This window comes from Meriones unguiculatus, chromosome 6, assembly GCF_030254825.1.
Source record: "Meriones unguiculatus strain TT.TT164.6M chromosome 6, Bangor_MerUng_6.1, whole genome shotgun sequence".
Taxonomy (NCBI): Eukaryota; Metazoa; Chordata; class Mammalia; order Rodentia; family Muridae; genus Meriones; species Meriones unguiculatus.
The window spans coordinates 28,933,959-28,945,747 of NC_083354.1; the positions used below are offsets into that span (position 1 = coordinate 28,933,959).

Below are 11,789 nucleotides of genomic sequence, written 5' to 3' on the forward strand. Positions count from 1 at the left end.
TGAACTCTTCACTACTCCAAAGAACTCTGAGATCCCCTTAGGGTCTGAAGGTCTGCTCTCTGGGATCTTAGTGAAACCTCCATAAATGCTGTAGGGAATTAACCAGAAAAGACTGATCAGAGATGGGTTCAAGCCAATAGAAAGTCTTTATTAGCCAATCTGGGAATACATTGGGTATTTAGGATCCCAGTGTAGCATTGAACCTTTTTATATGTGAGATTTTTAAGCACAGATACCTTGTTTTGGGTCGACCTGTGTCAGCTAACAAGAACAGTTAGCCAGGAACAAAATTAAAGAAACCATAAGTCAAGATTATATTTAGAGATTTTCCCTTACTTAGGACTTTGGGTTAGGCCTTTGTTTCTGGTTAGAAAGGGGATACTGTCTACAACTTGAGTTTTATATCATACAGATAATTGTGCTAAAGTCATGGGGCCTGCAAAGTCAGGGGCCCACTACATTGGGGGTTGCTTTGGACAACCATCCTGATCAAGGTTTGACATTTTAAACTCTGTAGGTGACTCAAGGCTAGGAATGATATATGTGTGTTTATGGATATATCTTTGCTGATGCCTGAATTTAATGTTGCTGGACATTCCCTTTTTCCTAAGGAAGTATTATTCTGTGTCACTTTAAAAATGCAGGAAAAGGGTGAAACATAAAATTTGAGAATCAGCAACAATAACTTCATTTTTTTTTAAAAGGGGGTGGGGGGACAGCCCTGAGCTGCTGCCTAACTTGCTATGTTCTTATGGTAGACCTTCCCACCTTTAACAGAGGATTTTTCTCCCTATTAACTAAAGTATTGTTACACTTTACATCTTCTCTTTGCTCTGTTCTTGGGAAGCACTTTTGTAACACAAGTATGAATTATTTACTGTCAGGCAACCATGAAACTATCTGTGACAGAACTCTTAGTAGAGTTTTTATTTTATTATGTGTCTCTTCTCTTTTTAATTTACAGCTTTTGAGAATCACCAACCATTGAAACGAATCCTAAACTCAGAAGGCAAATACTAAACTGCCATCACAACTTCTTTCTGAGGATCCTCACGAGAATGGCGTCACAGCTTAGAGAAATCTTTCAGCCCAACTCCCCACCAAATGACCTTGAAATAGGCAATCTAGAGTTTATTCCCACCCTTGGTTCTGCTGTGCAGTCTGGGGAAGACACCTATAACTCCCCAGTTTCTCAGCTCAATATTCCTCCAAATGACAATAGCTCCTGGGCAAAGCAGGAGCTCCAAAGCCTGTGGGAGATGTTTACCTCATGGTTGCAGCCAGAAAAGCAGAGCAAGGAGCAGATGATTTCTCAACTGGTCTTGGAGCAGTTTTTCAAAATTGGCCACTACAAGGACAAGGTTGCCTTGAAAGAAAAGTGGGAATCAAGTGGCAGAAACAAGGAAAGATTCATGGAAGGTCTAACTGATGACTGCTTGGTGGCTCCTGTCATGGTGAGTAGCTGGGGTGAGAGATGGCTGAGTTGGGACAAAAGACAATCACTTGGATTTGGGGAAAAGTAGAAAGCCCATCAATTGTTTGAACATATCTAAATTTCCTTTATTTCCATGATGGCACAGAGACTGGGAATTTGACATTTGAGCATGACTTTAAGTGTTCAGAGGCGATGAGTTAGGCCTGAGACATGGCTCTCTCAGGGGGGTCCTTGAATTGCAATAATAAAGACAGAGTTACAGCCTCAGCATACACTTAAAAATATGGCTCACGGCATAACCTGTGATCCCAGGACCAGAGAGGGAGATTCTGGGGATCAAAGTGGCTATATGACTCTCCAAAGTAGCTTCTCTATGACAGGAAGATATCCTGTCTAGAACACTGAGGTGGCACAAAGATGGACTTTAGTTCCTGATGTGGAAATGTGCCTCTCACATGCATATGTAACACCACTGAGACACCTATAAAAAATGCCTTGATGAACACCTGTGCTTAAGTAGCAAATTTTCAAATCTGGAGAGACTTAATATAGATGTAATTACATTGTATCTTCTTTTAATGTCTCTATTTGCATAATTTTCAGTCATTGACAGAAATGGTCAAAGTGGTAAAATTTTTCAAACAACCCATACACAATTCCAGAAGTCATTGTATAAATTACTTATTAGTACTTTAGATAATTAATTTAGATTTGGTTAGTTTGGTTGGTTGTTCGGTTGGTTGGGGTTTTGGTTTGTTGGTTTGTCCTTTGAGACATGGTTTCTTTGTGTTGGTCTGGCTAACCAAGAACTCAGAGAAATTACACTCCCTCTGCTGTCCAGGTGCTTAAATTAAGGTATGGACCACAACAACCTGATGTTTATTTAATTTTGTAGTCTATAAACTATAAAAGTTGTCATTTTACAATTTGTTTTATTCCACATTTTCACTCCTTTGATCTTTAAGTTGATAATTTTATGATTGAAACTGAATCCTAAGGAAATTGTTGCCATAATGTTCAGGCATGTTCCTAAGGGGAGAGGCAAGAGGTGTCTTGTGGAGACAAATGTACCTGTTGAGCATGGTTCAGTAAGGTGTGAGTTCTGTTAATCACTCAATAGTAAATGCCCACCCAATAATTAAAAATATGATAAAGTTACCTTTGTTCAAGAGTGGTTATCTAAGCTGGTATTCAGTGACATAGACAAAGAATTATAGGTGTTAGTAATGAAGCTTATTCACAGCAAAGTGAAGAGCCAGGTAAATAGGGGCCGCTGATAACTAATGGCTGAGGGTGAGAAATGGAAAGCCTCAGCTTCCTGAGGGTGAAAATAGTAGCCATCATGGGGTTCCAAGACAGAAAGTAACAATTGCCAATCTAAAGGCAAGGAACCATGAATTGCAGCTACTAGCGATTTTAAGTAGAGATCTTGAGGATCACAGACAGAAAATAACAGTTACAGATTAGAAGCTGGATGCTAAAAAGTAGGACCTTCCTCTAGAGTAGCAGCCTCCACAGAGAAACAATACAGAGAGGTCAAGAGTTCTGGGCACAAAATAACATCGATAAATTCTGGGGGGCAGCTGGGGGAGTGAACATAAGAAGTTACAAACTGATGAAAACTGAGAAATAACAGCCATAGAGACATTTTTGTTGTCGTTGAAAAGATAAACTTTATTAGAACAGACAGACAGCTCCCTTCAGTGGATAAGAGAGGCTCCTCCAGAGATGGGAGACCTCAAGGAATATCTGTATCAGATATTATTTTATGGGCTCTTTTGGGCCCTCCTGCTCTGGTGATTTTATATCTTTTTGCTTTGTCCTGCCCAGCATTGGTCTCTTTTCCCTAAGACAGCCATTTTGTAATGTTGGCAATATCTTGGGTAGGATGGGAGGCAAGGCCCAGAACAATGATCAGCCTTTCATAAAGGGGAATGTCCCTATTGACCAACTGAAGAAAATAGTGTGACCAAAGCACCATAGGAACTTAACGTTGTGTTTCACTCTGGAGAGTAACTTAAAACACTTGCAAACACTATGAATAGGGTCTTTAGAAAACAAAACTTGTGAATGTCATAACTTTATTAGAGAAAAGCTATAGACAGATGAGCTAATCTATAGCCCAGTGATCTTGTGCAAGCAGGTTCAGGGCAGGTTTTGTGTCACCCACTGATTCATTAACAATGGTTACTTGGCTTGGTTTACAGGTCCATGTCTCCATGCAGGGGCAGGAAGCCCTCTTTTCTGAGAACATGCCCTTAAAAGAAGTCATCAAGTATTTGAAACAACAGCAGTCAGCAACAATTCCAACACAAGAGAATGCAAGGACATCTTTGCAGATGCCCCAACACATGTTAACAGGTAAGACTGGAAACTGGACAGATTATGGATGTTGCGTGGGGATCCCTTCTGTGGCACAGTTTCATAGACTCTTATTTCCACAGGATATGAAGACAGTGAAAAAGGCTGCAACAATTTCTGGAATGCAAGTGAAATAAACAGTGGTGTGAATAGTGCAGAACAGGAGAAAGAGCTCCTTATTATCCAAGCAGAACAAAACCCTGAGCATGAAGACGGAGGTTCTTTTTATGAAATTCCTCAGGGTGTCAGAAGAGCAAATGAAGACACCTCCAGCAACGAGGTAGCGTTCCTGAGGGCACATTCTTCTGAAGAGGTCCCTATGGATGTACAATCAGGATTTTTCTCCAGGTCAGAAGAGACTGAAGACAAAGAAGATGGGCACAACATATTCTGGAATGCTAGTGACCTAACTCCTGGTGTTAGCAGTCTTGAAAATGAGAACTCTCCTCTCATTATCCCAATAGAGGAGTGTCTTGAGCCTGAAGAGGAAGGTGTTTCTAATGGAATCCAGGACAATGCTATAAGAGCAACTCAAGGCACCTCTAGGTCTCTAGAAGAGTCACCCAGGGCATCTTCTGAAGATGTCCCAGTGAAGGCACCAGGGCTCTCCAGGCCAGACCTGGCTCCTTCTGAATCTGTCACTGTTTCCCAAAATCATGAAGCAAACTCTGTCTGTGAAGGTCAGCAGGAGACACTCCACCAAGACTTCAAAACACACAAATGTGATGAATGTCCCAAAACCTACAAATATGCCTCTAGTCTTTCAGCTCACCAGAGAAAACACAGGAAGGGGAGGGAATTTTTCTGTCCCACGTGTCATAAAGGCTTTTATAACCGCTCAGACCTGCGAGTTCATCAGGTCATCCATAATGGAAAGAAGCCTTTTACATGCAACAGGTGCAAAAGATCCTTCAGCCACAAGACCAACCTGAAGGCTCACGAGAGGATTCACACAGGGGAGAAGCCCTACACCTGCTCTTCGTGTGACTGTAGCTTCCGCCAGTCATCCACATTCCACCGCCACATGAGGAATTTCCACAAAGAGTCACCCAGGGCATCTTCTGAAGATGTCCCAGTGAAGGCACCAGGGCTCTCCAGGCCAGACCTGGCTCCTTCTGAATCTGTCACTGTTTCCCAAAATCATGAAGCAAACTCTGTCTGTGAAGGTCAGCAGGAGACACTCCACCAAGACTTCAAAACACACAAATGTGATGAATGTCCCAAAACCTACAAATATGCCTCTAGTCTTTCAGCTCACCAGAGAAAACACAGGAAGGGGAGGGAATTTTTCTGTCCCACGTGTCATAAAGGCTTTTATAACCGCTCAGACCTGCGAGTTCATCAGGTCATCCATAATGGAAAGAAGCCTTTTACATGCAACACGTGCAAAAGATCCTTCAGCCACAAGACCAACCTGAAGGCTCACGAGAGGATTCACACAGGGGAGAAGCCCTACACCTGCTCTTCGTGTGACTGTAGCTTCCGCCAGTCATCCACATTCCACCGCCACATGAGGAATTTCCACAAATAGTACTGAACTGCGTGCTTTCCTCCCCAGAGGAAAGCTTCAGCTTCAGTGTTTCATCTGGACATGAAGAAACTACACCTTCTAGAAAGTGAAGATGGAAGACAAAAGTTCTGAATTATCCCTTCTACCCATTGTCCCGCTGTACCTCCATGTGAGGGTAAAGAGGAGTCATCTGTTAGCTTAATCTGACAAATGCCTAAAAGTAGCTTAATAGTTCTAATAAACTATTAGAACTGTAATATGGAATGCCACTTTTGTATATTTTGTGGTGTGTGTGTGTGTGAGTATTTACCTGTTTTTGTCTTAGTTCCACAGCATGAGTTGACAGTAGAGTTCTTGAGTTTTGCCTTGTTTGAAACAGGGCACGTCTTATTGGTAGCTTTATACACCAGTGTATCTGGCTCTACAGATTTGAAACATTCTCTGGTCTCCAGCTCCCATCAATTTACAGAGTCTTGGCAGTGGCCTGCCAATCCCTCTGACATTTTTCTACCCTGCTGTCGTTTCAAACCTAAGTCTTTGTCTTGCATGGTAAGTGAACTGAATGGCCCTCTCAGCCATCTCCCATCACATGGGTGTGGACTGCTTACACTTCACGAATGTGCTGCTACATGATTAGACCAAAATAGAATGAGCACACCCATAGGTTGTATCACTCACAGTGGGTGTCATTATGGTCCCATCACAAACTTCATAGTTATCTTTACAGGACATCTGGAAACTTATGGAGTAGAGGTAGTTAGATGAAAGCTGGCCTCACTTGAAGACAAATACATTACAAAGGCAAATATTTTCCATAAATAAACGCCAAAACTGCAAGCAAGAAAGGAAAAGGGAGTAAGAGTTATACTGAGAAACAGGATTTCCGTGCAGAGTTGAGTCATACAGGCTTCAGCTACTTGAGTTGTTGGATCTGTGTGTGTGCTGGTTCCCTGAGGAACTTGAGCTAAGTTCTCATATCCCATAAAAATGTTGAGGAGGTTTCCCTGATGATCTTGAGCAGCCTTTCAGCAGGCAACCTTTAGGCTTCAGTTTATGAATCTTTAGAACTGCCTGAACTGATCTGAATACCAACATAAGTTATGCATTTTCACAGAAGTATTTATGGATGGTATAGCTTTTGCTGTACCCAGGCCTCAGCATTTGGCTTTCTGGCCTTTGTGGTGCTTTTCCTTTTGAGGTTGGATGTTTTTGTTTTTTGAGGTTTCAATATTAAAGATTTCTAGATTGTGATTTGGAGGATGTTTTAGCTTTTTTAATCTAGAGGTTTTAACCTTCTGGGGATTACAGACTTTTGGATTAGCCTCAGTACTATTTCCAAATAAGTTTATATCTTAAGGTTGGGGGTTAAGACCTGCATACATCATCATCAGAGGGCAGAATTCAGCCAATAACAATGGGATATCCTGATGGCATGAAGAATTCCTGTAATCCCTGTCCCTGGGATGTGTGGGCAGGAAGATTAGAATTCAGTCATTCTCTGCTACAAAGTGTGTTCAAGGCCACACTGACCTCATGAGAGCTTTTCTAAAGACAATAAAGCAAAGTGTGATGTCCTCCTGATGGATTTTTCCTTTGATGACAATGAAGTGTCCTTCCCCTTCTCTTTTTGATTAATTTTGGTTGAAAGTCTATTTTATTAGATATTAGAATGGCTACTCCTGCTTGCTTTTGGGGTCCATTTGCTTGGAAAATGGTCTTCCACCCCTTTACTCTCAGGTAATGTCTATCTTTGTGACTTAGGTATGTTTCTTGTATGCAACAGATAATTAGGCCTTTTTTTATGCATCCAATCTGTTAGTCTGTGTCTTTTTTTTTGGAGAGTTGAGTCCATCGATTTTTAGATATTAATGGCCAGTGGCTGTTATATCCTTTGATTTTGATGTTGGTTGTGGTAGTGTGTTTGTGTGCTTGGCTACTTTTATTTTTGCTGTAGTGAGGTTATTTATTTCCTGTGTTTTCTTTTTTTTTAAAGATTTATTTAGTTATTATTTATACAGTATGTAGTACTCTGCCTGCATGTGTGCCTGTAAGCCAGAAAGAGGTCACCAGATCACAGTATAGATGGCTGTGAGCCATCATGCGGTTGCTGGGATTTGAACTCAGGACCTTTGGAAGAACAGCAAGTGCTCTTAACCTCTGAGCCATATCTCCAGCCCCTCCTGTGTTTTCTTGAAAGTAGTTAGTTTTCTTGGGTAGTATTTTTCTTTCTAGTATCTTCTGTAATGCTCGATTTGTGTGTAGGCATTGTTGAAATTTGTTTTTGTCATTGAAAATATTGTTTTCTCCATCTATGAGGACTGAGAGTTTTGCAGGTATAGTAGCCTGGGCTGACATCTGTGTTCTCTTAGGATCTGCATGACATCTATCCAGGCCCTTCTGGCTTTCATAGTTTCTGTTGAAAAATCAGATGTGATTCTGATGGGTTTGCCATTATATGTTACTTGGCCTTTTTCCCTTGCAGCTTTTAGTATTTTTTCTTTGTTCTGTATACTTACAGTTTTGATTATTATGTGGCGGGAGGATTTTCTTTTCTGGTCTAATTTATTGGGTGTTCTATAGGCCTCTTGTATTCTTAGTGGTCTCTCCTTTAAGTTCGGGAAATTTTCTTCAATAATTTTGTTGAAAATATTTTCTGGGCCTTGGTGCAGGGGATCTTCTTTTTCCTCTATTCCTATTATTCTTAGGTTTTGTCTTTTTATGTTGTCTTGAATTTCTTGGACGGTCTGTGTCAGGAATTTTTTAGATTTAACATTTTCTTTGACAGATATATCTATTTCTTCCATTGTATCTTCCACACCTGAGATTCTTTCTTCCATTTCTTGTATCCTATTCATTATGCTAACCTCTGTCGTTCCTGCTTTCTTCCCTAAGTTCTTTCTCTCCACAATTTCTTCCATTTGCGTTTTTTTTTTTTAATTTTTCCAATTCTATCTTCAGGTCTTGAGCTATTTTGTTGGTTTCCTTCCCCTGTCTGACAGTATTTTCATGTTTTTCCGTCAATTCCTTCAGGTGTTTGTTTGAACAATCCACTGTTTCTTTTATTTCATTCAGTGATTTAAGCATTTCCTCTCTAAAGGCCACAGACTGTTTGGCTGCAGCTTCCTGTATTTCTTCACGGATGGCCATAATCTCCTTGTCTTTAATTTCCTCCATTTCTTTACAGATAGCCATGATCTGTTTATTTTTATCTTCCTCTAATTCTTTTCATATTTTACTTGTTTCCTCTGTTATCTTCTTCATGAGCATAGATGTTAGGTCATCTCCTTGAATTTCATTTATGCTGGGGTGTCTTGGGCTATTTGCCCCTGGATAACTGGGTTCTGGAGATGCCATATTGCTCTGGCTTTTGTTGGTTGGACTTTTATGCTGTCCTCTACCCATTGGGCTATCTTAGTTGTTTGAATTTAGTTTCTGGTTGTTCCTGGACTCTTGTAGTGGAGAGAATCCCTTTGGCAGGAAGATGGTTTTTCCTGAAGGAAGCCTTTCCAGCTTTTTGGGTATAGTCACTGGATGTCTGGTGTTTTTCAGGAATTGCTACATCTCACCTCAGGCCTAGAGACCTGGGTAGTTACTGTGGTCCTGATTAGTCGAGAGGGCTCTCCTCTCACTGGGAGTAGTCCTGGAGACAGTAACCCTCCTTCTGGGTTTCTTGCTGTAAATTTAGTGATCAACTGCTGTAACCTGTGTGTCCCGTGGTTTGGTCGGTTTTGTTAGGGATAACTGGTTGCCCCTTGGAGCAGTATCTGGGGGGTTGATCTCAGGGTTCCCGGTCTTTTGTAGGTCTGAGTTTGGGGCTCTGTGCCCCAGAACCCAAGAGGTAATTTGTGGCAGGTGAGTACTGCTCTGGTGTCTTGGGGCGCACAGTTCTGCCTGTAAGGTGTATTTGGTACAATGTAGGCCTCTGGGCTGGTGGAGCGTGCGCCCGCCTGCTAGTCTGCGGAAGCTGAGTTTCTGATCACTCTGTGCTCCCTGTTTGGGCCCAGATCTGTGATGGCTGGGTGTACTCACCTGTCTGCGATTTGCAGGCTGCTAGACTTTCCCTAGGTGACCTCAGCAGCACAGTTTCTTCCTTCCCTGTGGGGTCCTCTCTGGACAGGGGTTCCCAGTCCCTGTTGTACTGGGGCGCACAGCTTGTCTGTACCGCTGAGCTGAGTGCGCAGATCTCTGCGTGGCAGGAGCTCAGTTGTGTTGGCGGTGGGTACCCGCCGTCCTAGCAACCTTCCGGGAGTAGACTGGGTGACTCGTGATCAGTCTGGCAAGTTTGCTTCCCAGTGGGGTCCCCGTGCGGCTAGGACTCCCAGCCTCAGGCACCCTTGTGCTCACGGATCAGCCTGGGAAAGTGATTGGGACACGGATGCTTGCGGCTCCAGCCCGGAGACACAAAGCCCGTGTTACCCGGGATTTCTTCCGGGTTCTGGCTGGGTAGCCGTGAGTGGACCCGACCGATTCCCACACCGTGGGAACCTCCCCTCACCTCGGAAACACTATTGATGTAGTTTCAGGGCCCAGAGTTCAGTCTCCTGGTCTCTGCACGGCAAGTGCTGTCCTGCTTCTCAAAAGCCGTGCTCTCCTGGTGCCGCCATCTTGGCTCCCCCCATAAATCAGCTTTTATAATTGTTCTTTTCTATATTATTCTACTTCAACCTCATCCAATACTTTCTTGGACTTCCTCAACTCCACAGAAGCCTTTTCCTGTGTGAGGGGGAGGCAGATAGGGAAGAGAGCCCAGATTCCACTATAGGAGACCACCGAGCTCAATCCAGAAGCCATTTCACTATTTCACGTTCATGTTTTTCTTGTTATTTTTCTTTTGTCTTGTGTTTTATTTCGTATTCAGGTACTTTTCATAGAATCAAGGAAGTCACTCATTTTATGCACTCACTATATCTCTGGACCTTATCTCTAAAGCAGTGGTTCTCAACCTTCCTAATACTTCAACCATCCCTAATGTTGTGGTGAGGAACCATAACATTGTTTTTATTGCTACTACATAACTGTAATTTTGTTACCTTTATAAATCATGTAAAAGTTTTTAGAGATGGCAGCTGGATAGATGGACCACAGCCGTAGGCTGAGAGACACTGCTCTTGACCCTGTCTTATCTAAACCTTTCTTTTTCCTGTAGTCCTCAATTCATGTCTGTCAATATGTACCTCTCCAATATATACAGGAGCTTTTAGTTCGGTCTACAATGCTAGGAGGGTCCAATTCTGTTGTTCAAGCCCTCATCTGGGGTGAACAGAAATCCAAGATCAGAAGTAGCCTAAATAAAGACTATTTACTACAAAACTGAAACAATGGGAGGTAGACTCTTTCCATGTTGGTTTGGAAGCTAGAAAAATAAAAATCACAAGATTAACATATCTTTTTTAAAAAGTCCTTTTTGCAGCTGGAGAGACAGCCCAGTGGTAAGAGTGCTTATTCATGCAGAGGACACAGGTTCAGTTCCCAGAAGCCGCATAGTATCTCATAACTGTCTGTAACTCCAGTTCTAGTGAATCCTATGCTGTCTTCTGGCCACCACAAGTATTTAGATATGTGATGTACTTAAACACATGTGGGCACTTTTTTATTTTTTTATTTTAATTTTTATTAATTACACTTTATTCACTTTGTATCCCCCCACAAACCCCTCCCTCCTCCCATCCCAACATCTCCCTCCCTCCTTCTTCTCCACACATGTCCCTCCCCAAGTCTGCTAATAGGAGAGGTCCTGATGAGATCTGATACACTAGGATCAGAAGAAAGGAGAGGCACTTTCTTTTTTTTTTTTAAGACAGGATTTCTCTGTGTAGCCTTGGCTATGCTGGACTTTCTTTCTAGACCAGGCTAGCCTTGAATTCACATTGATTTGCTTGCCTCTGCCTCCCTGAGTGCTGGCATGTAGCACCTCACCCAGCTGATAAATATAAAAAACAAAACAAAAAACCGAATAGTCCATTCTGACAAGCCACCCAAAACAGTTTTACCAGGGTCTCTAATACGAAAGTGGTTCAAATACATGGCCTAACTTATTAAACAGAAAGGAAGCTAATCCAAAAGTAGCTCGGGCTATTTGGGACTTCCCCTCCAATGGGGGAAAAACAGCTTCTTTGAATTTGCCTCAGAAACTATCAGGAACATAAATGGAAAGGGCTCCACACAGGTCAGAAAGAAGAACTCAGCTTCTCATAGAGTTTATAATCCAGACAGACAGGTCTCACATGTCATCTCTTAACATACATTTACTCATGAAGTATACATTCCTTACACAGCTAAGGTTTCTCTCTTGTATGAACTCTATGTTGATGAATGAGGACAGATTTGCCACCAAAGGATTTCCCACACTTATTGCCCTGATGAGAACCTTTTTCAAGTATGAATTGATTCTCTGGTGTTGAATGAGGCTGGAACTTTGGCTGAATAAAGGACTTCCCACATTCGATGCACTGATAGGGTCTTTCTCCAGTGTGAATCCTTGGG

At 42.2% G+C, this 11,789-nt stretch overlaps 1 protein-coding gene across 1 annotated transcript; it reads left to right on the top strand.

The window, feature by feature from the left end:
• The first annotated feature begins 1,058 nt into the window (after positions 1–1,058).
• LOC132654832 (zinc finger and SCAN domain containing protein 4C-like) lies at positions 1,059–5,327 on the top strand. The gene is given in 3 exon segments (XM_060386116.1): positions 1,059–1,454; positions 3,643–3,796; positions 3,856–5,327. Coding segments are annotated over 3 exon segments (2,022 nt in total).
• The last annotated feature ends 6,462 nt before the right edge of the window (positions 5,328–11,789 follow it).